Source organism: Ammodytes marinus (assembly GCF_949987685.1).
Source record: "Ammodytes marinus genome assembly, chromosome: 2".
Classification (NCBI taxonomy): Eukaryota; Metazoa; Chordata; class Actinopteri; order Uranoscopiformes; family Ammodytidae; genus Ammodytes; species Ammodytes marinus.
The window spans coordinates 35,450,985-35,478,484 of record NC_137231.1 but is presented as its reverse complement, the minus strand read 5'-3'; the positions used below and the strand labels follow the sequence as shown (position 1 = coordinate 35,478,484).

General features: G+C 40.0%; 1 protein-coding gene across 1 annotated transcript in view; it reads right to left on the bottom strand.

Moving 5' to 3' along the window:
• Positions 1-27,500, bottom strand: part of LOC307265558 (uncharacterized protein) — a gene marked incomplete at both ends in the record, with an annotated part of 60,134 nt that overhangs the window by 15,641 nt on the left and 16,993 nt on the right. The window contains one exon of the mRNA XM_080047317.1: positions 650-826. Within this exon, the coding sequence (XP_079903443.1) occupies positions 650-826 (177 nt within the window). The remainder of the gene's footprint in view (positions 1-649; positions 827-27,500) is intronic.

The following is a 27,500-nucleotide window of genomic DNA, read 5'->3' as shown; positions in this document are numbered from 1 at the left end:
TGATTTACACGCATGCATGTTGGACTAACAAACTGTTTATTTCATTTCTTATGTTACCTTCTTCTTGTGTTTTTTAGCTTACAGGAAAATGTTAAAAGCAGAGGTCCACATTTGTTCCAGTCTTAAAACAACATGCCATATGTACATTAAAAGAGTTATTGGTGGCAGTACGCATTTCTCCTGTCCCTACTGAGTAATAGAAAAATAAGCACCAAATTCACTCTTTGAGTTTTCTCCACTGCAGCTGGACAAGGAAACACCGTCTAACACTAAATACTTGATATGTTTAAGCTCTCTCTCTCTCTCTGAACAGACTCTCTCTCTCTCTCTCTCTCTCTCTTTGCAGCCCGTTTCGATCTTTTATCATTCATATCCCTCACACACTCTACAGCCTCACCAGTACTGACACCATCACCACTGACTGATGGACCACAATGTGAGTCTGTAAAAGCTGAAAACTGTCATCTCTATACTTTTCTTTACTTTAACAATTGTTCAGCCATTTTGAAAAAATGATATTTCTGAACCAGATGACATTTCTTCAGATTTGTGCTCAAGCAAATCCTGAACATCTATGAACCAAAACTTTAAAACGTCGGTCAACTGAATGAACACAAAACACTTTATATTCTACAGTCAGTGAACTGACCTCAGTGTCTCCAGTCGGCAGTTTGGACTCTCCAGTCCGGCACAGAGAAGTTTCACTGCTGAATCCTCCAGTTGGTAGTTTTCACTCATGTCCAGCTCTATCAGATGGGAGGGGTTGGACTTCAGAGCTGAGGCCACAACTTCACAGTGAGTCTCTGAGAGATAACAGCCAGAAAGTCTGTAATGACACATTTATTACAAAATGTTATAATGAAAGAAAACAGTTTGATACTTCCTGATTTGAGAAACATTTGCTCTTCACGTCAGAGGTTCAGCTCGTCTTATCTCAGTGTTTGACATGAAACAATAATTCTCATCACTCTCTCACCTGCAGATATTCAATCTTTGTTTTGCTTTAATCTTGCAGATGAAGGATTTATTTTAATTAATCAACCTGCCAGGGACTACAGGTGAAAATTAGCCTGCATGGCTAAATCTGGCACATTTACATGTTGAACTTTGGTGCTCATGTTTATCAATGTGCGCTGTCCCTTCTAAATAAAGAAATTTAAAAAAAGTAGTTAGAATGCTGCTATAATGTCCACAATCTGTCAGTGTGGTCTGGTCCCTCAAAGTCATCATGAGGCCACCTCGATCAGAAAACATTTTCACAACTCAATGATTTCTTAGATCGCTACCTGCTGCTGTCAAGTTCACGTAAGTGGGAATATTCAGTGACGCTCAGAGCTGTTGTCAAAACAGAGGTATGCTACCAAGCATCACACATTGAGGTGGCTAACTCCAGACACTAGAAATGTTATGTATTTATTTGACCACCACTTTCCCAGATAGTATACTAAACATACTAAAAGCATTTCTAGTATATATGCAAAGTATACTGACATTGAATTTTTAGTGCATTACATAGAACAAAACAAATATTAAAAAATATATTGCCAGTACCTTTTAACATACTTTTACTGCATTGAAAAAAGTATTTCATTGTGTTAGAAATATGGAGAAAGTGTCTTTAGTATATTTTCTTAAAGTATATTTAGTTTAACAATTAAACATTTTAATGCAATATGCTAGAAGTTGTGTTAATCGAAACACCTTAAATTGTACTAAATATATTGGAAGTTGCACTAAAGGCATAAATACATTAAAAACATATTTTTCTGTATTTATTTGGATATTATCACTTACCAAAATAGTACACTAGTGTTTAAATATACTTAAAGCATTTAAAATAAACTTATTCAAAGTAACTGATATTGAATTTGTAGTACATTAACATACTTGTACAACACAAATATTTAAGAAATATACAGCCCGTGCATTTTATTATATTCATTGTGACACATGGAAATGAAAAACCTTTCAAAGCAAAGCTTCTGACACTCTATGTTCCACATACGATATGCCTACAGGTAGCACTGATAGTCAACTTCAATATTTACATGTATAACAACTGACCTGATGAAACACACCAGGGGCTGGTACACTGCCACACAGGCTTGTACAGTAGGCACTAGGCATGAAGGGAGCATCACTTCATCCACCTCTCTTCTTACCCTGATGCCCCCATCACTCTGGAACAGGGTCAATCTGGTCTCATCAGACCACACAACCTTTTTTCATTGCTCCAGAGTCCATTCTGTATGCTCCCTGGCAAATTGAAGCATGTCATCCTTTTAAGCCCCACTGATAAGATTACTACCTCGAACTAATTTCCAACTGCTACTCCAACCCTGCACTATTTTGGAAGGCTGTGAATTATAACAAAAACAATTCTAGCACTGTTCCCAGTCAGTTAAAAATAAATGATCAGACTTTAAATGATCAGAAAGAAATTGGTTTAGCTTTCAATAAACACTTCATAGCTGCTGGTAAACTCTTTCACAATGGAGTATCTACGCCTTCCACCACCAGAAATAAAAATAGCATACCACCTGTCTCTAAAACTCCTCTTTTCAGCCTTGTTCAAGTTCCAACAAGTATTGTTGTAGATGCGCTTCTTGCCATCAACCCCAGGAAGTACATGGGAGAGGACAATTTGGACCCATTTTCAATAAATCTCTCTGCACTTATCATATCTAAACAAATAACCCATATTTTTTATCTTTCCATCTCCTCTGGTATTGTTCCTAAAGTCTGGAAAAAAGCTCACGTCATTCCATTACATAAAGGGGGTGACAAAAGTGATCTCAATAATTACAGGCCAATTTCCAAACTCCCATGCCTGGCAAAAATTCTAGAATCAGTCATTAATACTCAGTTGAAAACCTTTTTATCCAGTGCTTCCATTTTGAGTCCATTTCAATCTGGTTTTAGGGCAGGCCACAGTACCGTATCTGCTGTCACTTTGGTCTTAGACAACATTGTTACAGCTATCGATAAAAAAATGCACTGTGCAGCACTTTTTGTTGATCTGTCAAAAGCTTTTGATACTTTAGATCACCATTTGCTTTTACAGAGGCTGCATGAAATTGGTTTTGATTATTCTACATGTAGCTGGTTTAGGGACTATCTCTCTGATAGACAGCAGTCAGTAAAACTGGGAAGATACCAGTCTGAGTTTTTAACAGTTACAAATGGTGTTCCGCAGGGCTCAATTTTAGGTCCAGTCCTATTCACAATTTACATCAATAACATTGTTTCATCACTACAAAACTGCCATGCCCATTTGTATGCCGACGACACTGTACTGTATTGCATTTCTGATTCAGTACAACAATCTGTTCAGAACCTACAGAGCTCTTTTAACACCCTGCAGAACTGTCTAGTGGATCTCAGGCTTGTCCTTAACCCTCTGCACTTTGTTACATTCCATTGGGCGCCGGCGGGCCCAGAAAGAAAGTATTTTGTTATACAATAGCCAAAAAGAACCACTTACCCTACACAGAAGCTGAAAACACTGTATTAATCGTCGGATTCTCCTATTTCCGAGGGTCCGTGAATGCGTCCCGTATAATGCGACCGTTATCATGTAAAATGGCGACAAAATAAGCCAAAACCGCAACTTTTCATCAAAATATTGCATTTCGAATGTCCACAAATCTTTAATCTTCCAAAATCTGCCAAAAATCAACCAATTGAGCAATCAAGAAGCTGTAAAATTCACAAAATTATACGCCTGTTTGGCCAAACGGCAGTAGCCATCTTTGTTTACATGTGACGCGATAGAAATGCGACATAAATCATTCAAATCTGCGACAGCGGCTCTATGAATGACACAGCAACAGAAAGAAATAGTGACACCAACCGGCAAAACTGAGAAGAGCAAGAGAAAAGTTGTAAAACAAAAGTTAGATCAAATCTATATAGTAGATTAGGCCTTTATCAAAAAGGATTACACAATGGCTGGTAAATATTCTTCAGAGGAAGTAATTTCCATGTTTGCTAGAGATGAATTTGCCAATGACATAGGACTAGATGAAGATTCAGCTCCAGATAGTTTTTCCAGTGGCTCAGAGGACGATTTTGAAGAGGGCAAGGATCCATGCCAAGATTTGTAAGTATATTTTACAATAGTAGGCTATCCATTGTTATATTAGCCTATTATTTTTTTTACACAAAAACATAATTGTTATATTTATTTGTAATTTCTCTGTAAATAGCCTATTGTTTTGTAATACACTGTGTTTTATATTAGGTCTAATGTAGGGTATATGAAAAGGGCTATATAATTTTTTATTGATAAGCATAGGCTAGTGAAAGCTCTCTGTAATATTTGTGGGGGCTATAACAGTATACTTACTGCATTTCCATTACTTCTGTAGATGTGTCTGACTCATCCACATTTGGGTATGTAGGCTAACAGGACAGCAGCCCATTTAGGAAGTTGTGAATAGTCTTGCTGTTGTGGATGTAGATTTTTCAACGACATAGCTTTTAGGCTATATCCCCCATAAGACATGGATGTTATTTATCTGTATATAGGCTAAATATGACATCTGTAATTTGCTGTAAAGTAATAGGAAAGAAAATAACAACAACCCGTGTCATTTCTGAAATTTAGTAAAAACACAAAAAAAATTATATACTGTATAGTTAGAAATCCACTTTATTTATTTCAGATCGGAAGATGAAAGCGCAGGACCCAGTAATGCTCCACCATCACTCCCTTCGCAGAGTAATTCTGCCACAGCAAGTGAACCCCTGAAGGACGTGGAAATGGAAGTGGAAGTCGTGGACGTAAACGTAAACGTGATGGATCATCGCCTAACATCCAATCTGACTACAGCTCTGGGCAGACAGGGTCAACTGGAGCAACACACACTGCTTCTGGATGGCAGACAGAGGATCATCCAGACACATTGCCAAAACCTCTTTCAAGCTTTTGCCCTGCTCGTACACCTGGAGTCCAGGTATTTGGAGTTTTAGACAACCCCAGTCCCTCCGAGCTATTTAAAAGTTTTTTAGATCACAACACTGCAGGCGCGGCTGGCCCATAGAGGGCGCTGGGGCGCCGCCCCCCTCCTCCGACCCCAAAAAAAAAAAAAAAAAAATTATTATTTTTTTATTAATTTGAGGCAACTAAACTATTTAATTTTACTTAAGAATGCACACTGAATTTATATTATGGCACTGTATTTACATTTCATGGCAAAATTCAAGCTCAAAACTGACTAATTTGACTTCTACGGGCGCCAGTTCACGGCGCCCCAAACCCTCGTTCACTCAGAGTGGCCCTATCAATTTCTATTACCATTCAGTTTTAACGGAGGGTTTGGGGCGCTAGGCATTGGCGCCCTGTAACTGGTTACCTGGCAACAAAAACAACAACATTCGGATCTACTACCGGTTGCTCGCGGAGTCGCGTGCAGTGTTGCCAACTTAGTGATTTTGTAGCTATATTTAGTGACTTTTCTACCCCCCTGGCGACTTTTTTTTCAAAACAGCGACAAGCGACAAATCTAGCTTTTTTCTGGTGTTATTTGGGACTTTTTCGCCAAGGCAAGTATCACTTTTAACTGTTCTCAACGAGCAGCGGGAGACTCCACGGCCCCTCCCCATCACAGAGCACTGATAGGCGGCGGCCCGGTCCTTGCGCACCAGTCCCTCTCAGCTGCGGTCAGAGCAGGAGACACACACCTCTCTGCTCATGTTCCGTTAGCATCCCTATTAGCAGTTGTAGTAGCAGCTTCCCCCCCTCTTCTACAGTCTATGAGTAGTGCAACTCAAAATATTATGCAGTCCCTTTTTAAACTTTGAGCATGTATGATATGATTACTGCTAGACTTACCATTATCACGTTGTTTATGCGATTGTCACGTTCATAACCTCACCTATTGCCTAAGTTTGCATCATGCTTTTAGTGTGCATATTGTATATAGTTCTCTGCAAACCTATGTTGGCATCCTGCTTTTAGTGTGCATATTGTATATATATATAGTTCTCTGCAAACCTATGATGTGACGCACACAAGACATATGGTCACAATTTGTGTTTATGTATTAATTTTATCAGTGATCATAATCACTTGTTTCCCAGCACTTGCTGATGATTTAAATTTCAACTTTTATTATCTCTTATTCAGTCTTTGAAGGCTTGTACTTCTGGGTGTGATACCGATTAACGCCAGAGAGAGAGAGAGAGAGAATGTTAACTTGTGTATAATTCTCAATTGTTATTTGCACTTTTAATCTTGCTGAATTCTACAAGGCAAATAAATTAAGTTAAAACCTAGTTCCCCTGCCCCATTTGTCTTTGTAAGGAAATGTTCTATTTTGTCTTTGTTATTTTGTCAGAATGCACCAGAATGCTTCATTTGTATGTGGAAATCACCAAAAAATCTTCCGGGGGAGGATCCCCCCAGAACCCCCTACATGGTTTTGGTTTATAAAATTTCAGCCCCACCTAAAAGAAAATTCACCAGCCGCCACTGCAACACTGTGAAAATCATCTGCGAAAACACAAATAAACAAGCCAAAAAGAGTATCGCACAAGGGAAGAAATTCACCTGGAATGATATCAGCCCTGCAGTTTTTTTTAAGTTCATTGGCCTACTGTTTTACATGGCAATTGTGAAGCTTCCCCAAATGCATCTGTACTGGAGAAAAAAATCCGGTAACGCTTTACATTAAGGTTCTTGTTATAAGCCTTAGTAAATAGGTAATAAGGACCTTATTAGATGCTTATTAACATTAATTTGTGTTAATAAGACTATATATAAGTGTTAATAATAACATAATAAACATGTTGACAGTGTGATTATAAGACTTTTATAAGCACTTATAAGACACTTCTTAACTATTAATTGATCGCTTAATATCATTAATAAAAGTCTAATGAGTTTCTGATAGCTGTTAATAAAAGCGTTACAAACCTATTTATTGAGTCTTACTAACTTGCCTATTATGTCATTGTTAAACCTTTACTAAGCATTGTTTGTTGCTTTATGAAGGTAACCCCATCTTTATTAATCAATTAATAGCAGTTAACTATGCTCTATGAACAATGCTTATTAAGGTTAATAAGTCCTTTATTAAACACTTAATAACAGTTGATAAGTACTATATCTTGTCAAGGAGGATACAATGAGAATTAGAAAAACGACATGTAAATACAATGTTAGAGCGGTGAAGGTATTTGATTAGCTTTAATGTTTTTCTTGTTGAAGTACCTTCAAAAATGAGTTTTCTGAGTTTGGTTTGCAGTGCCATATCTTAGTTGGCTAAAGTCACTGATTGTCATCCCTCTTTCCAAAATGTTGTCTTTTGGCATCTAGCATAATGAGTGCATAATATATTTGTTTTTACTCTGAAGTGATTCTTTCACCTCTATGTGTGCGCACTGAGTGAGTGTTAAAATGAGATGCCCCGAGAAGGTAGTATATTTTTCACAATCTATGATGAATATGACTCGTATGATCAGTTTTGTGCCTCAAATCAGATCCTTAAAGGGCTTTTATTTTGAAGGTAGTTGTAAAACCGGAAGTTCCGTGTATGCAAGTCGCTGAAGGCTTGACGCCAGCTTGACGGCCATGCTTGACAAAGTGTTTCACGAAAGTAAGGAGAACATGTCGGAGTCGTCAGCACGGTCAGCACCCCAAACCAGGTCTCTGAAAAATAAGAGGGTGAGGTCCGAACTGGAGGATGACTCTTCTGGTAAGTTTAAGAATGTAATGCTATAGTAACGTTAGCTGGTTCTAGCTTGCTAGTTGTTTGCCTAGCTTACATTACTTTCTTTCAGAAGCTTTGGTGAGCTTCTTTTTTGAGCTAACGTTTAGCTTACACTATCATAAAAACTGCAACCAAACGTATCTATTAACAGTTGTGTCATGCTAGCTTGTCAGGAAGGGGCAAAGTAATGCTGAATGGTTATTTCTGTGCTGACCCAGATGCTGCCCAAATTGTCCTAACTGCCAAACTGGGTCTACAGAAATATAAACATGAGCTGGCCAGGTATAAATTAGAATGCCAGGATGTAAAAATAAAAGACCTGACAACGGAGAGAGATTTCTTGAAGGGACAACTATCTGAATGAAAGAAAATATTAACTTTTTTCCAACAATTGTCACCATTACAGACTAAATTTACTTTGATACTGCACCCCTTTTTGCAGATTCCATGTCCAAATCGCTTAAATGCTTAGTATAACCTGTCTGCTATCTGTCTAATTGTGATCAATGTTTCTTTGTGTTGTCTTTATACAGTAACAAGAAAGACCAGCCTGACTCAACCTTCCCCTGGGGCTCAAGTCCGTTGTCGTCTGACTCCTCCTCAGACGATGGGAAGAGGAAGAGGAAGTATAACAGAAGTCAGCATCATACTGTTGCAGAGGGGGCCAGCAGAAGAAGGCTTTTTTTTAAATGATCTATTTTTGAATTGTATTACTTGATTTTATTTCAATACATTTTAAACTTTTAAGACTGACCAATTTTCTTACTATTTTGTTGACACAATCGGGGAACGGTGGGACTTGAAAATATTCCCACCTCCAAAGTGGGGAATGACAAAACAAGTTTGAGAACCACTGGGTTAGCATCTATATAGTTGTATGTGGTTTTCTGCTTGTCCTATCTGCAACAGTATAATGCTGACTTCTGATACAGCAACGTCTCGCCCAAATTCCTCTAGTGAGGATTGCCATCTCCATAAGGTTACAGATTCAATATGCAGAAGCAACTCATACAACCACACGTCGTTTTATATTGTTTTACCTACAACAGAGTTTTTTTTTTATTATTGTTTTGATGGAAGTTTTTTTTGCTCTACTCGTTTAATTGTTTTGTTGTTCTTATTCATTTAATATTTTAAATTAATAGTCTTCATCATTGGACACTTGAATTGATGTCAGGCAGCATTTTTATTTTACAAAGGTATTTATTTTTTTACATTTAGTAAAATGTTGTTCATGAAAGTTCTGGGAAACAAACAAACATGTTTACAATTGCACAGTTGTTAAGTGTTTTTTTTTCTTTAAAAGTTTTTTTTGTGCTTCACCTCTGTAACATTGTATTTACATGTAGTTTTTTTTAATTCACATTGTATCCACCTTGACAAGATATAGCACGTATTAACTGTTAAAAAGTGTATGTTAAAGGATTTATTAACCTTAATAAGCATTGTTCTCGCTTTAGATCCAGTACCTTCAAAATGCATTATTACCTGTTTAATAAAGGACTTATTAACCTTAATAAACATTGTTCTCGCTTTAGATCAGGTACCTTCAAAATGCATTATTACCTGTTTAATAAAGGACTTATTAACCTTAATAAACATTGTTCTCGCTTTAGATCAGGTACCTTCAAAATGCATTATTACCTGTTTAATAAAGGACTTATTGGCCTTAATAAGCATTGTTCTCGCTTTAGAGCAGGTACCTTCAAAATGCATTATTACCTGTTTAATAAAGGACTTATCAACCTTAATAAGCATTGTTCTTAGAGCATAGAAATGCATTATTACCTGTTTAATAAAGGACTTATTAACCTTAATAAGCATCGTTCTTAGAACATAGTTAACTGCTAATAAACAAATAATAAAGGTGTGTTCACCTTCATAAAGCAACAAACAATCCTTAGTAAAGGTTTAACTATGACATAATAGGTAAGTTAGTAAGACTCAATAAATAGGTTTGTAATGCTTTTATTAACAGCTATCAGAAACTCATAAGACTTTTATTAATGCTATTAAGCAATCAATAAATAGTTAAGAAGTTTCTTATAAGTGCTTATAAAAGTCTTATAATCACACAGTAAACATGTTTATTGTGTTATTATTAACACTTATATATAGTCTTATTAACACAAACTGATGTTAATAAGCATCTTATAAGGTCCTTATTACCTATTAACTAAGGCTTATAACAAGAACCTTAATATAAAGCGTTACCAAAAATCCTTCTTCTCTGTGGTATCTCCAGCCACTGTAATGTCCAAGAATCTCTTCCAGACCATATTGTGGAACATTCACATGAGCGATCCGGAAAAAGATGCTGTGAATGACCAGAAGAAAGGGACACCAGCATATGACCCACTCCACCGACTCAGGCCATTCTACGACCAGATGAGAATGACTTGCAAGGCGTTATTCCATCCTCGGCAGAACATTTCAGTCGACGAGAGAATGGTAGCCACAAAAGCTAGGATCGGAATGCGCCAATATATCAAAAGTAAGCCGACCAAGTGGGGTATTAAGCTTTTTGTTCTGGCTGATTCTTCAAATGGCTACACCAGCGACTTCACCATCTACACAGGCAGCTCGAAATCCGTCACCGGACTTGGTCTCTCACACGACTCCATTATGGGCTTGATCGATCCAAGGTACCTTGGAAGTGGTTATCACCTTTACTGTGATAACTTTTACACAAGTCCCAAGCTCTTCAGAGATCTTCTTTCCATGAAGGTCCATGCCTGTGGGACATACAGGGACACAAGGAAGGGCACACCAAAAACACAAATTAATGCACTGACCAAAAAGTCTACGAGAGGAAGCATCAGGTGGATTCGTGAAGGGCAACTCCTTTTCACCAAGTGGATGGACACAAGGGAGGTGTCACTTTGCTCATCAATTCACACGGTCCATTCAGGGGAAACTGTGAAGAGGCGTGTCAAGGGGAGAGATGGACAGTGGCAGCTACAAACCACAACCATACCAACATCTGTCACAAAATATAACCAGCACATGGGGGGTGTTGATTTGTCCGACCAGCTCATTCAGTACTACTCCGTACATCACAAAACACTTAAATGGTACAGAACCATTTTTCGGCACTTCATTGACATTGCTGCAACAAATGCATTCATCATTCACAAGGAACTCTGTCAAAAAAAAACGGTTCAACCATTGAACCACTTAAGTTTCATGGAGACCCTCTCAATTGAACTCTGTGGAATCAATGTGGAAGATGTCCCACCGTCCAGACCCTCCACATCTGCCCCACCGTCCAGACCCTCCACATCTGCCCCACCGTCCATCTCATCGATAACTTCTCAACAGCTCTGTGCCCCGGTTGCTGTGAACCCAACTGCAGAAAAATCAGAGAAAGCAACAGAGGGAAGGCACAGGTGTGTCCTTTGTAAAAAAAAAACTGCCTGGAAGTGCAGAAACTGCAATGTTGCACTGTGTCTTATTGTAGATAGGAACTGCTACAGTGAATGGCATGACAACACTGTGAAAGAGATGTAAGATGTGCCTTGTACATCCTAGTAAAAAAAAAAAAAAAAAAAAAACGCTTGAGTAAAGGTTGAACAAATGTAAATAGTGTGTAGCCAAAATCTGTTCTATAAAAACTTTGAATACCAATATGTTGTATATAAATTAATTTAAAAAAAGACACTGTCTTATTGTAGTAACTGCTACATTCAATGGCATGACAACACTGTGAAAGAGATGTAAGACGTGCCTTGTAAATAGTGAAAAAAAAAAAATGCTTGAGTAAAGGTTGTAAAAAAAATTAAATAGTGTTTAGCCAAAATATGTTCTATAAAAACTTTAGACACCAATATGTTGTATATAACTGAATTGTATTTAAAAAAAAACACTGACACTGTGTCTTATTGTAATAACTGCTACAATCAATGGCATGACTCTGCTGCCTCAGCAAAGTGGAATGTTCATATAACGGAAAAATGCCTAGAGTTAAGCTTACAAAAATGTAAATAAATAATGTTGTGTGTGATGTACAGTCAAAATTACTTTTTTCCTGTATTGTATATGTATGTGTGCCCTTGGGGAAATGGTGTATTCCAAGATTCCACAGTTTTTATTTTTTTGTAAAATAAATTATCGATAAAATTCAACTTTTGTTTATTTTTTTTTGTATACGATGCCAATATTACTGTGTTATATTGCTCAAAAGACATTTTGCAGCAGTTCTTGATTGTAGCCATGATTGTGCTTGTTACTTAGAGATGCACAACTTGTAGATAAGGTAAAAAATGAGCCCACAGTCTGTAAAAATGTGAAAGGAGCAAAAAAACGCTCTGAAACGGCTTGGAGTTCAGAGGGTTAATACAGAAAAAACAAAATATATGTGTTTTTCCAGAGCAAGAATTACACATTTTAATGATCTTATTATTCACACAAATAATGGATCTCATATTGAAAGAGATCTCGCTACGCGCTGAGTCCAACATCTCTGGGACTGTTAACCAAACTGACAAAAATCACTCCGCTGCTCACTGCTTCACCTCTGTGTCTGTCTGTGTGTGTGTGTGTTTGTGTGACAGGTTGGTTGTGAGCGAGTCTCTTTGTGAGACAGACATAAACATACACACAGTGTGTGAAGTCACGTTACTGTAGGCATAAATAAAGTGTGGATATACGCTCAGACTTAGGATAATAATAGCGGCGGCGGAATCCAGTCAAGACGATGTGAGTACGTTTGGCCGCATATTAAGACAGTAACTTCAGGCTGCAGCCCGCAATGTAAACGTTCCGCAGTAATTTTCTCCATGAATTGTGTTATTTATGTTGGGGGATGATGCTTGTTAGCTAGATGGAACTCTTGTTAAACATATTGGCCGATTAGAATTATTATTTGTAGAGTGTGCGAGTCTTGAGTTGTGTTAGCAAAACAGTAGCTCTGTGGCTAACAGCTGAGCCCGAGCCTTCAGTCAGCTGAAGCAGACAGTCTAGCGGGGCGAGCAGACTATTCCACCGTTCCTTGGTCGTTCCTATTTACTGGCGTACTGAACTACGTTTTAGTTACATAAGAACCTAGAGCAAGAGCCCTCCGCTGCGCGTCGGGCTCCTGCTTCAGCTTGTCGGTCTTTATTTCTAGCAAGTGACCCGTTCGCTATACTTTATCCCTTACTTAGCCTAGCCTAGCTTTCCCATTGTACAACTTCTCCTGGGCAGAAATAGACTCATACACTCTGCAAAATGAAGCGCGGGGGTTTGGATTGAGCAACGGACATTATGATCAGCTAGATTATACGCCGTTCCTTTTATTTGGTGATTTTTACGGGACATCAGGCCGCCGTGGTTAATGTTAAACACACGTCCTTCAACTGCTAACATGGTCGCATGTTTAGAACGTAGACTATGGAACGTCAAACGCCCCCCTGTTCCGCATCAACAAGCTGGAGCATTTAAACAGAGAGGCGGAACTGATCGTGTCGGGAATCTTACTACCCCCCGAGGTAGTAAAATTCCCGGAACGATCACTCGCACCTTTCTTCCCTCGTTCCGCAACTGTCGCATTTAAACAGCAGGGCGGAGGGCCGAAAGGCCGGCATATTCCCGGCTTTCACTGGCTGTGTAAAAGGGGCTTATGTTACAATATCACAATGCGCCCCATGTCACAATGCACCCCTATCAAGAATCAATTATTCCTTCTGCTATTAAGCTGCTGCACACAGACTTTACTCATTTTAGAGTTGCTCCGTGAAACTTTCAGTGTGTTAACTCTAGCGCCCCCTTTGGACAAAAGCGGTAGTGTTTTTACTATGCAAACGGTTGTTTCTGGGTCAGCGTATACCCATGACAAAGGCATTAAGAAAGACTTTATAATAATAGCATTCTTTGCATCGATGGTCTCGTTTGCTGTTTCATGTTATTTATGATCATCAGAGGAAAAATTAGACTGTTTCAGAAATATTTAAAAGTTCCTTTAAAGGTTATGATGAAAACAATACAAACCAAAGTGTTTTGAACCCAGTTAAAGACATACAGGCGGCCATTGTTGGAGCATCGTTTTATTAGATTAGCAGAGTTTAAACAGCCAGGGCATTTAGTTACAGAAACTGGTCTGACTGTTTTCTGTGCACGACTGTAGGACTGAACCCGGTCAGTGTGCCATACAGCTTCCTGAGTGGGAACTTTACTGGTGTGTTCAGACACAATGCAAAGCAGATTTTAGAGGCGGCGCGATTACATAGAAAGTCAAATGTAAAGACGGACACAAAGATATGTTTATGTGAATTGAAAGTTTTCAATTCTAAATGTTCGGGGTCGCTCATGGTTTAGAGGTTATAGCCCCCGCCCTCTATAGAGGCTCAGTCCTCCCCAGTCGTTCTCTGCATGTCATTCCCCTCTGTCTGTCTGTCTGTCTGTCTGTCTGTCCTCTTCACAGCAGACCCGGGTTAGAATCCAGCCCGGGTCGTTCTCTGCATGTCATTCCCCTATCTGACCCATTTCATCTCTGTCTCTACACACTGTCTAATACAAAATAAAAAAATCTTAATGTTCTTCTGATTCAAGTGGTATTTTCCCTTCTATGTTTGTCGACAAAGATTCTTAGTTTAAAAGTCGACTGTGTCATGAAGGAATGTCTTGAAGGTGAGCGTAACAAACAGCTGATCTTTCTGGTTGTTGTCTTTACAGCAGGATCAGTAACTACTGAGTCGAGGCTTTTACGATCATCTGGAACTTTAACTTCAACAGCTGTTTGGTTCTTTGTTTTCTTGTCTTTTAAAGTTGTCTGACCACACATAATTACACATTTTACACGTTGAAAAAATGCCATTGTTAAGAAAAACCTGTCTCATGTGAGGTCTTATAGGGTATCAGCATCTGTTTCTGTAGTTTTCAGCTCAGTCTGCAGATATCTTCATAAAATATTTTTCCTGCTCAACATCCAACCAAAAATCAGAGAGAAGACTTTTCTTTCCTTGAAACTTGATTGTAAAATGCACATATTAAAAACACAGGCTTTAAGATCCAGACATCTACTTTCTGCATAACAATAAGTAGTGAACCCACCAGGCTGTTGCTTCAGCTGAGGTTCAGCCCTCTGGAGAGATATGGATCCATTTGACAGAGAGCAGCGATCAGCACAGAGCTGGCTGCTTCCCCCTTCCTTCGCACCATGTCGATCAGGTCTGCTGCTTTGTCTGCTCGGGCTTTAGCTCCGGCTGAATCCCTCTCACTCTCGTTTATTACACCACGCTGCAGGAGTTTATCCAGAAGCTGGTTCAGAACAGGCTCAGACACTCTCTGGATGAACTCGGCCCGAGCTGAGAACAGCCGTCGCTCAGCGGGGACACTCGGCTGTGGGACGTCCCTGGTTGGACCTGGAGGATAACCAGGAAAACACTTTGTTTATTCAATTAAGGAGCTACGAGGAACTTTTACATGTCCATGAAAACAGTCTAATTATTTTGTTTTGTTTATTCTCTAACAATCACTTTGAGACAAAAATATGATGTCATCAAACTACACTCAGTGATGTCAGGACAGGCTCAAGTTAAATAACCAATGAAGAACGTTTTCATGAGAACAAGTCATTTACAGAGGAGACGTCTCACTACATGTCCACCTACCGTCTGCCATGAGATTGACTCCAGCTGCTCCAGCTGAGGGGCCTGCAGCTGAAAGAAATGAAGAGAAAAGTAAAATAACTGAATAATGGATCTGCCTTAGTCTAGTGTCTATGCATAGTCCTGTTTCTACACACATGACAAAGTAAAGGATTTTCTTGATGCTAGGCTGTGACTACGACTAAAAGTAGTTTGAGATTTTTTTTTTCGCTCTCAAAACAATCAGAATTTTAATTGAAAAGCCACAAATCTTTATGCAGATTGATTGATTACTTTGTTTCTAAGTATTATATATACTTTCAAGTTGTATTTGATTCACTTGTAGTGTTCTATTCCATTCTAGATAAATAACCTGTAGTACATGTAAAGTTGTCTTACTGAAATCTTCGAGCAGAGTTTTATGTTTTAGTCTGACAGCTCTGAGAGTACAGTGCATGGTTTGTCCGCTTTGGAGAAGGATGAAGCTCAATGTTAAATTTAGAAACTATTAATTCATGGTAAGGGTTAGGGTAACTACTAGTCTGGAAATCCAGACCTGCCGCTGGAAAATGAAATTTGCCACCTTGTGCTTTGCTGCTCCTCTTGGTCGGGACACTCTCAATTGGAGCTCATTAAATATCTCAGAAAGTCCTGAGCTACGTTTCAATTGGTTTTATCTGATATGGGCGGGGCCAGAGCCCTATGTATGGTGATCTGGGGCGGACGTAACCGGATGACGACAGTGCTTTGCATACGCTGCCGAAGCCGTGATAGTAAACATCAAAGATGGCTGTGGATATGTTTATTGAGTTTGAGACTGCTTTGGCCTCGACCCTTTACGATTTGGAAGACGGCACTCAAATCTTTCATTAGCAAGTAAGTGGAATGTTCTGTTTTTGCCGACCGACCACAGCAAAAGTTTAATTTGACAGTTAATCCTGCTGTTCGCTAAACGAACGGGCTTAATACGTCACCTTGTTCATCGCTCTGATTGGTTGTAGTGCTATCCAATTGCATGCAGTGGCATTTGAAATGCACGTGTAGGTGCCGCCCCTTGAGTTGGGAAGGTCTATTGATCGTGGCAAGACCCTCTATCGTTCTAGATATGGGTCTGGATTTCCAGGCTAGGTAATTACAGTTATGTCTAATGTTGAACAACAGAAAACAACCAGGTCTTGAGGACTGTCCCACTTGGGATCATGGGACTACAATACTGAATAACTTAAAAGATTCTCATGGTGGATCACAGAACTGGCCCAAAGAAAAAACAGAAATTGTCAAGTTTCCTCTAATTTACTCACTTTGCCTTTTTAAATACAATTCCTAATAATCCATTATTGTTCTGGGGGGATGTAGCTCAGTGGATAGGGTGGTCGACCCACAACTGCAGGGTCGGTAGTTCGATCCCCCGTCTCCCCGCCACATGTCCAAGTGTCCCTGGGCAAGACACTGAACCCTAAACTGCTCCTGATAGTTAGCTTGCACCCTGCGTGGTAGCTGCTGCTGCTATCGGTGTATGAATGCGTGCTCCAGTTCTAAGTCGCTTTGGATAAAAGCGTCTGCTAAATGACATGTAATGTTCCGCAGATATATATTTGGTGAAAAAATAGCTTTACATAACTATTCTAGTCTAGTGCAGTGTATCACTGGGTCTGAACTCTGACATGAGGCGGATGCTGCTGCAGGAGGGTGAAGGAGTTACCTTTCAGAGGGACCAAACGTTTCCAGACTTCATTCCTCCCTTGATCTTGGACCATCAAAGTCACTTTCTCTTGGTGCGTATTCAGGAAAACCTCAAATGTTGGAGGGTAATTTGGTCCATAATCCGAGTCAAACTCTTCATCCTAAAAAACAGTGGCAAAGCGGCATTTTAAAATCCGTGATTAAAAGAAAATTCTGATACTTTCCTTGAATTTATTTCTACATGCAGCCAAAATTGTGTTGATCATAAGTGATTTGACTCACATCAGGCTGTATTGTGGAGCTCTCTGGTTCACAGCTGACACTGTACCTTTGACCAACACTCAGCAGACAGCGCGAAGTGGTTTGGATATTCTTATTACCTTGTTGTCGGCGCTCAACCTTTAATAACAGGATACAAGTCAAGTCAATGATGTTTATAGGTGAATTTTTTTGGACCACGTTAGTTTTTTATTTTATCAGAGGTTAAAATGTATTGGCGCGATCTCTTGAGTGACAGCTCTCCGCCCGTTGCCCCTCACTTTGCCTCGGAGGTATACGTCAGCTATCTCCCTCCCCCGACGTGAGGCGGAGTAAATATCTCACAAAATGGCGACGCGCACAAACCAGGATTATTGGATGCCGTGTGAATAACTGAGGTCAGCCCGGATGCTACATCCATATTATTTACTATCTATGATTTACACTGTGGAGTAGGCCTACTGATGATTGAATATTAAAAATTAAATTAAAAAGAATGGATCGTGATTTAATTTTGAGGGCTGATGTCAGACTTTAGCAGAACCAATTGGGGAAATGCATCAAAGGCACGGGGTTCAAACTCCCAATCACGGCTCAGCTCCGCCCGTCAGTAAGACGTTTCCATCAAACATTTCACCTCAGCAGCCCGTGAAAAGCATCTGCAGCGTCTTGATCCTAGGTCTGTGTCCGTTTTTATACCGCGGGACTTCAAAGTCTCATGCAGCTGAGCCGCAGCTCTCTGCTTTAACTGATGGAGAAATACTCTGTAGTTTCATACCAGCAGCTTACGCTGTAGTTTCATACCAGCAGCTTACGCTGTAGTTTCATACCAGCAGCTTACGCTGTAGTTTCATACCAGCAGCTTACGCTGTAGTTTCACGATTCCCCGGTTTGTCTCTTTCAAAATAAAACATCCCAAAAGCGAAAATGTTGAGAAAAAAGAAAAAGAAAAAAAAAGGAAATGAGGCAAACGGATTACTGTCAAAACTCAATATTAATCATATGTATCTTAAAATGACATGAAACACTTGGAATTATCTATGAAAACCCTACGTAAAAAGACAGGGCTTTAGGAGCAGCGCTGCAGCAGCAGCAGCTGAGACGTTCCATGTGTGTCCGACAACAGTAAGAGAAACGCAGCAGTAACAGACGCAGACGCGCTCCAGAGGTAGACGCAGGATGTGTGTCCCAGGCCATAGCCTTCAGTCTTGTGTGCTCATAGACACAGTACCACTGATGTCCACTGGGGGGACATCTGGATTCAGCCACAGCAAGAGAATGTTTGATAAAAGGAATGAAGTGAGACCGACCTGAATCATCTTTGTCTTAACATTAGAGTAGGTTGATGATAAACACATATGACTGATAACCTTACCTCACTCAAAGGGATGTTTTGCTGCAGCAGAAATACATTGAGTATCTGTTCTTCTTCGCACGGGGGTCTGAGGAACAGCAGGACTTGGCCCTTTATTGGCTCATTCATGTTCAGAAACCTTTTAAAGAAATCCCAGATCAGGCCAAAGGCAGAGAGGTGAGGGACCTTCACAGCAACATGAGTGTCTGTGATCTCCAGAGGCTCCAAGATGCTCATTCCATCATCAGTGATGTGGGCGACAGACAGCAGGCCATCAACAAGCAACGCTGTGAAAGCAAAGAGCTGATCAACGTCTGTCTTGCTGCTAAAAGGTAAATCTCTGCCTAAATAATTTCTTACTACTTGAGCTCAGAGAGTTGATTAATATATTGACATTAACTCAGGAGCATCCCAAGGTTACACCTGGCTAAAGGTTAGCCTTTATCCTTTGGCTATTTTGTTTAATTCACCATAATTTTCCTCACACACGTGATCTCTCTGGGTGTGTGCATTTAGTGTGAGGAATAAACTGTACTATATTATTAGCTTGTCCCTGAATGTAGCTACACATTAATGTAAATGTTTGCAGTTCAACATTAAGGACAGCCATGTCTTTACCATCCTTTGTTTCACAGTGTGGGAGGTGGAGCTGGCAGAGAGCGTCCTCAGAACACTGGATCTTGAACAGCGGCCCTGCAGCAGTCCTGCCAGCTGGTTGGAGGAGGCTCTCGTCCCATTGGACGGTCCAGTAGAGCAGCTCTGCCTCCTGAGCCATTACAAACACCAGGCCAGTCAGAGCACACTGGAACACACCTGCACCACGACACCTGAACCTGGAAAGAAGGGCTGAGCTCTATTGCAATGTCTTTGCTTCAGGGACAAGGCGTATTAATGAACATGTACATGTAAATACGCCAGAGGCAAAACTCCATCTTTAGTCCATTGGCAGGTTGATGTGAAGAAACTTAAACATTAATGCCACTACACAAACAATAAAAAACAACAACAAGTAATGACATAGAGGAACACTAGTTTACAAATACTTAAAAACAGAGACCAACAAACACAAATGGAAAGACTCATAATATAAAACAGTTGAAAAAAGAAAGAAAGTAAGACAATGAAGCTAAAGACCAACCAAACAAATGCCAAAAGGCTAAAGTGCTAATTAGTGAAAGAGTGCTGAAGTGTTGAAGTGCTTCTATTATAGCACATTGATTATGGTAAGATGTTAATAATAGTGCACAATGTTTGTGAAGTGCAGCTGTATATTGCACGATGCCCTATTTATTGCACAAGTGTGAGCAGTTAATCTGTTCTTTCACTGACAGGTGTTCATGTGCAGCAGTTGTAAGGCATGTTAACGTCCAGGGAACCAATCCACTCTCCCTTAGTAAAGGCCTCAGAGACGCAGAAATGTTAGTTTAGATTAGCTTTGCTTAATTTAAGCAGGACACATCAACACCATCCACATCTTAATCTGTATTTATAAACTCCATGTTGAACAACAAGTTGATGAACCATGACAGAAGTTTAAGAAGAATATAGTATTTAGTCATTTTATATGATTACCTGTATGAAGATCCATTCTGTTCAGGAGAGAAGGATACTGGAGTCTTGAATTTAAAAAAGGCACAAAGTTCATAATTTCAAAGGAAATGTAAAAACTTGCATTGCTTTGTTAAGTGATGACATATTTTATCCACACTGTCAAAATTCAACTAAGGCACATTGAGTGGATCAGAGAGTGCCAGTGTAAGATGTGTGTTAGGCGAGGCAAGGCTAAGTGCACAGGCGCATAAAAAACAATCAAGATTAAGGTGAGACACACTGGGCAGAAAAGATCAGGCGTCGGCCTTCATTTCACGGAGTGAGCATTACGCGGTTGGATTTACAACTAGCCTACTAGTTCTACTGCTTTGGTGAGTTATTTATATGTAATTAAATTGTAGGCAATCATTTTATTTTATTTGCTCATGATGGAACATCTAACCATGCCCAAATCATTAAGACCAGGTATGATTGAGTTATTAATAGACCTGTCAGTAAACCAGTGTATTTTTTCAACACAAAACATTTATTTACATCAACTCTGATAAACACGTTGTTGCAGCCTCACCTGTGACCCTGCCTCTCCTCCTCTGTCTGAACTAGGACCTGCCAGCTTTGCTTCTGTCACCTGAGGAAAAAATACATCGATGCTTATGAAGAGTGAGAAAACATTTGACTATTTAAAGCTCTCATTTCATTCAGACATTGATGAACCATTGTTTTTTTTGTTTTTTTAAGATATTTCTTTGCCATGTTTATGCTTTATTGATAGTGTAGAGACAGAGTTGAAATGGGGCAGAGAGGGGAGTGACATGCAGAGAACGACCGCGGGCTGGAATGGAACCCGGGTCCGCTGCTGGCCGAGGCCCATGGGGGGGGACGCCCTACCAACTGAGCTAAGGGCGCCCCATGATGAACCATTGTTATACAGTACATCATCAGCCTAACATTTGTCACAGATTATATTTAACTACTAACACATCACCAAGCCGTTATTGGATCTCACCTGCCACGATGCCTCTCCTCCTCTGTCTGAGCTACTACACGGTCGGGTCGCTTCTGTTACCTGACAAACACACATTGATGCCATGTTTAATATGAGGAAAAGCATTTATGGCTAGACACACACACACACACACACACACACACAGACACAGACACACAAGCACACACACACACACACACACACACACACACACACACACACACACACAATAACAACCTCTAAGAATAATGGACAAAGCGAAAGTGTGATATAAAATACATCCAGCTCCACATGTATAAAGAACGCTGAATCTGCATCAACTTCTTGTGGCAGATGCACACAGTAGCTACTATATAAACTGTAATGGTGAAATATATGAACAGTTAGTGTAAGGATGGTTTCTTTCTCACTTAACCTACATGTACATATTTTTGTTGTGGCTTTGGTGCTCCTTACAAACAGATGTAACGTCAGCCTCTCACATGTTAACAGAACCAATACCAGGTACCAAATACATTGGCTAGACACTGATGGACAACAGTGGTTATATATTCATGCAATAGTCGGTGGATATTGGAAGGGACATGTAACTTAGTTTCTTGCAACAACTGTTTTTTTTTTCATTGCTTAGAGTAATTATGACGCTTCTTGTCAGAAAGAGTTGTACATGGCAATGAGTTTAAATAACTATAATGTTAGTTTGTTACTGTAATACTGGAGGATTTCACACTGTACAAATAATCCTCTCACCTTTTCGTCGTCGTCTGGCAGGTTTTTTTTCACATCCAGTTTGACATCAGAGCGAACTGATGGAGAGAAGAAGTGAAAGAGAGAATAAATGAAACAATAATAAAATCTTGAATGGGGTGGGAACCATTAGTAGTCAAAACTTAAACATTTAAGAAATTACAGCTGAACGAAAAATGTGTTTGAAATATATTTTTAACAATGTTTTTTTCCAAAGGTTTTTTTATTAAATGTTAATAACAACAAAATTGTAGCACATCAAGTACAACATTTTTTTCCCCTTTTTCTCCCGAACACACCCCACCCACATCCCACCCTCATACCCAACAACACAAAACACACACCACAAGAAACAAAAACAAACAATCAATATGAAAAAAAAAAAAAAAAAAAAAAAAAAAAAAAAAACAGAAATAAAATTGAATCAAATAAAAAAGGGGAGGGGGTAGCTACTCTTCAATTAATGTGGTCGGTTTGTTAAAATAATCTAGGAAGGGGCGCCATATTTTATGAAATTTAGTCTCAGATCCCTGGGTAGTGCAACGAATTTTTTCCAGATTCATACATGACATAATGTCTCTAATCCAATGTGAGTGGGAAGGAGGAGCAGGATCTTTCCATTTAAGTAAAATAGCCCTACGAGCAAGTAAAGAGGTGAAGGCCAGTACCTTTAGCTTCACTTTAGGCAAGCCTGAATTGGGGGCGATGCCAAAAATTGCAGTGAAAGGGTTCGGCTCAATTTGATGCTGAAGTACTTCAGAAATTGTTTTAAAAACTGATGTCCAGAACCCAGTCAAAGTGGGACACAACCAGTACATGTGAAAGAGTGATGCCGGTGCGCTCTTACAGCTATCACAGGTCGGGTCTACATCGGGGAACATACGAGCTAATTTAGTTTTAGATATGTGGATACGATGTACTACTTTAAATTGCACAAGAGCATGTCGGGCGCACATGGAGGTAGAGTGTATCCGATCCAGGACTGAATCCCACATGTGATCTGTGAAGGCAGAACCTAGGTCCTGCTCCCACAGGGTTTTTATAGCTGCTAATGAGGGGCTATGCAACTTTGAAATAAGGTTGAAAAACACAGAAATTGAGCCTTTTAATGTGGGGTTTACAGAAAGAAACAAATCGACATGATTGGCTGGCGGTTTATAAGGGAATTGGGGAATTAACTTCTGTGTAAAATGCCTGATTTGCAGAAATCGGAAAAAATTTGTCTTTTCGATACCAAAATGTTTTGTCAATTGGGAAAAACTAGCAAATAGATCATTAATAAATAAATCACCGATGCATTTTAAGCCTTTTTTATGCCAGATCTTGAATGCACCATCCACCGTCGAGGGAGTAAACAAATGATTAGCTGCAATTGGGCTGAAAAGTGAAAAATTCTGCATTCCAAAATTCTTCCTAAATTGGGTCCAAATTCGAAGGGAGTGCTTAATCACGGGATTACTGTTGGGAATAGCCGAAGAGAGTGGAAGTGCGGCGCTTAAGAGGGCAGATAGAGACAATGGGCTAACAGCGCTGGACTCCATTGTTACCCATACTGGGGCTGAGTCGTCAAGGTGAAAATGCACCCAATACACTAAAGAACGGATATTAGCAACCCAGTAATAGTATTGGAAATTAGGGAGGGCCATTCCGCCTGTTTGTTTTGGTCTTTGAAGAAATGCTTTCCTTAACCGAGGGTGTTTACCATTCCAAATATAATTTATCATTAATGAGTCAAGGGCCTGAAAAAATGATTTGGGGAGAAAGATGGGGAGACATTGGAATAGATATAGGAACTTTGGGAGTAATGTCATTTTAATTGAATTTATTCTACCTATGAGAGAGAAAGCCAGAGGAGACCACTTCGATAATATTTGCTTCGCCTGATCCAATAATTTGAGGAAGTTCGATTTAAATAGGTTTTTAAAATTTCTGGTGAAACATACCCCAAGGTAACTCAGCTGATCTGTCACCACTTTGAGTGGGAGAGCTGTGTAATCAAGTTTAAGAGCTTCTTTATTAATCGGAAAGAGTTCGCTCTTACTCAGGTTAAGTTTATAGCCAGAAAACTGACTAAAGACCTCCAACACAGAAAGTGCCTCCGGTAAAGAGGTGGCTGGCTTGGCGACAAACAAAAGTAAGTCATCGGCGTATAATGATACCTTATGTTCAATTCCTCCTCTCCATATCCCCTGAATCTGTTTGTTACCGCGAATGGCAATCGCAAGTGGTTCGATTGCAATAGCAAAAAGGAGTGGGCTCAAAGGACAACCCTGCCGGGTCCCACGATGCAGATCAAAACTACTTGAGTAACGGCTGTTTGTTAATACTGAGGCAGAAGGGCATGCATATAACAATTTAACCCAAGAAGTGAAAACGGGACCCAGACCGAATTTCTCAAGGGTGAAAAACAAATAATTCCATTCTACTCTATCAAATGCTTTTTCAGCATCCATAGAAGCAAGGCATTCTGATTCAATATTTCTGGGGGAATATAAAATGTTCATTAGCCGGCGGATGTTATAAAATGATTGGCGTCCCTTTATAAACCCAGTTTGGTCGGGGGATATAATAGAGGGGAGAACATCCTCCAATCTGTGGGCGAGAATTTTAGCAAGTATCTTCACATCCGTATTTAATAGTGAAATTGGTCGGTATGATGCACAATCTAGAGGATCTTTATCCTTTTTTAACAACAGGGAAATACAGGCCTGGTAGAACGAAGGCGGGAGTTTACCTGAGTCAAATGAGTCTGAGAATACTGAACATAAAAAAGGCGATAATTCGGCTGAAAATTTCTTAAAAAAGTCAGATGGAAGTCCGTCTGGACCAGGAGATTTGCCTGATTGCATAGATGTTATTGCTGCAATAATTTCCCTCTGAGTAATAGGTGCCTCAAGGCTATGTCTCAGATCTTGAGAAAGGGAAGGCATGTTTAGGTTACTGAAAAAGGTGTCCATCACCGCTGCGTCTACTGTACAATCAGAACTATACAAATTTGAATAGAATGTTTTGAACTTTTCGTTTATCAATTTCTGATCTGATGTTGTACACCCACTGTCTGTCCGTATTCCAGGGATGAGTTGCTTTGCTCTAAATCCGCGCAGTTGATTGGCCAGGAGTTTGCCAATCTTGTCACCATGCTCGTAAAAAGTACTTCTGCTCCTAAGCAACTGGTCAGCAACCTGACGAGAGGAAAGAAGGTTGAATTCTGTCTGAAGTTTTAAACGTTCTTTGTAAAGTTCAGATGAAGGTGAGGTAGCATATAGTCTGTCTATGTTCAGAATCTGATCAGCTATTTCAGTTTGTTTCTGTTTTGTACACTTATTTTTGTATGCTGCAAATGATATAATTTCACCTCTCAAATAGGCTTTCAGGGCTTCCCAAATTGTTGCATTAGACACATCTGGTGTTCTATTTATACTCAAAAAAGTTTTAATATGTGTAGAGATGTGTGAAAGAAAACTCGCATCTGTGAGCAACAATGGATCCAGTCTCCACTGCCTTCTAGTATACTCAACGTCAGAGAAAGCCAGTTGAAGGAGCAGAGGAGCGTGATCTGAGATCACAATACTTTCATAACTACATGACTTTAGGTCTGACATCAATGAATTATCAACAAAAAAATAATCAATTCGGGTGTAAGTGTGGTGGACATGTGAAAAGAATGAATATTCTCTTCCTGTGGGGTATAAAAACCTGTATGGATCAGAAAGGCTATAATCAGCAAGAAATGATTTGATATAACCTGCAGATCTGCTAAGAGTGGCAGGTTTGGGGGACGAGCGATCTAAGACTGGATCTAGATAACAATTAAAATCCCCACCAAGAATAAGAGAATGGGAATTGAGATCGGGGAGTTGAGAAAAAAATCTCTTAAAGAATTCTACATCATCGACGTTAGGCGCGTAGACGTTGGCCAAGATGACTGACTTATTGTGAAGTTTGCCTGAAACAATAATAAAACGTCCATTTTTGTCTGATATAATGTTTGAGGACTCAAAAGGAATATTACTATCAATAAGGATAGCTGTGCCCCTGGCCTTAGCCCTGAAATTAGAATGAAAAAATTGTCCACGCCAGCATTTACTTAGTCGCCCATGGTCAGAGTCGTGTAAGTGGGTTTCTTGAAGGAAAACTATTCCAGCCCTGAGCCGTTTTAGGTGGGTTAAGACCTTACCCCTTTTCACTTGGTGATTAAGCCCCTTGACATTCCAACTAATTAAATTAAGATTGCCCTTCATCTAGCTCAGTTATAGTGAGAGTAAAAAGAGTTGCTCCGATAACAAAAAGAGTAGCAAAATACAGAGGAAAAAAAAACACAAAAAAAAGGAAAACACAGATAACTGAAAACACAGCAGGTGATAACCCATCAGCTAAACCCCCAGTTGACACCACCCCATCCCACCCAGAACCCACCCCATATATTGCTCTCAACAGCAAACCCCGAAAGACCCTTACTAGTCTCACAACAAACATTCCAAGCCTTAACTTTCTAGCCTATGCTAGCTTCCCACATAAGTCTTGTACAATTCACCCCATAACTGCTAGTAACACTATGAACAATCCAGCAAACTGTCAAAATGATAACACACTAAACAAGCATACCGTGCTCAACCAACAAATTCGAAATACAAAAAAAAGAACAAGGCGTGAGTTAGACAATCTGTCCAAATGGCAAAAAAATAAATAAAAAATAAAGAACAGACACGCTTATCTAGCCGTTTTGAAATAGAGATACAAAATAAAAAATAAAAAAAGCGAGTGAGCTAGACAATACGTCAAAATGACAAGCAACAAAAATGTCACGTTCAACCAGCTACTTTACTCATTAAAAATAAAAATACAATTGCGTATAGTACCATCAGTCTGAGAGTTTGGCTGGGGATATGAAAAGAGCATTTGTCCACATTGTATACTCACAGCAGGCAATCGTATTTACTACGGACTCACACCCAGTGTAGATAAGTAGTTAGATGCTTCAGAGACAGACCGCAGCCACTTTCTCTCGCCGCTCTGGAGAGTAATGCGAAGCCTCGCAGGGAAGAGGAGAGAGGGGCGGAGACCGCGCTGATAAAGCTCAGCCATGACCCGTTTGTATTCAGCACGCTGCTTCACGACCTCCGCGCTGTAGTCCTCGTAGAACCGGAGCTTGTGGCCGTGGTACTCCAGCTCGCCCTGTTTACGTGCCTTCGTCATGATCAGGTCTTTAGTCTGGTATCGGTGAAAGCGGATAACGACGGATCTCGGCCTCTCATGCGGGCCCGGTTTGGGTGCCAGAGTGCGGTGAGCCCTGTTCAGCTCCGGGGGAGAAGGGAGTACTTGATCACCAAACACCTCAACGAGGAGCTCAGAGAAAAAGGCAGTGGGGCGCGCACCCTCCAGTGATTCAGGTAAACCCACGATACGAACGTTCTGTCTCCTGCTCCTCCCTTCCAAATCCGACAGTTTAGCTTTCAACAGCGTATTATCTTCCTGCAGTGAGGAGCACGTAGCCTCAAGTTGCTCCAGGCGTCCGCAAACAGTTTCTGCATTATCCTCGAGATCGGTTATACGTTTCCCCTGGCTTGAGACCACGGCCTGGATGCTGTCCAGTTTAGCGTCCATGCTGGCGAAAGCTGATTTAAACTCGGCAGCTATCGCTG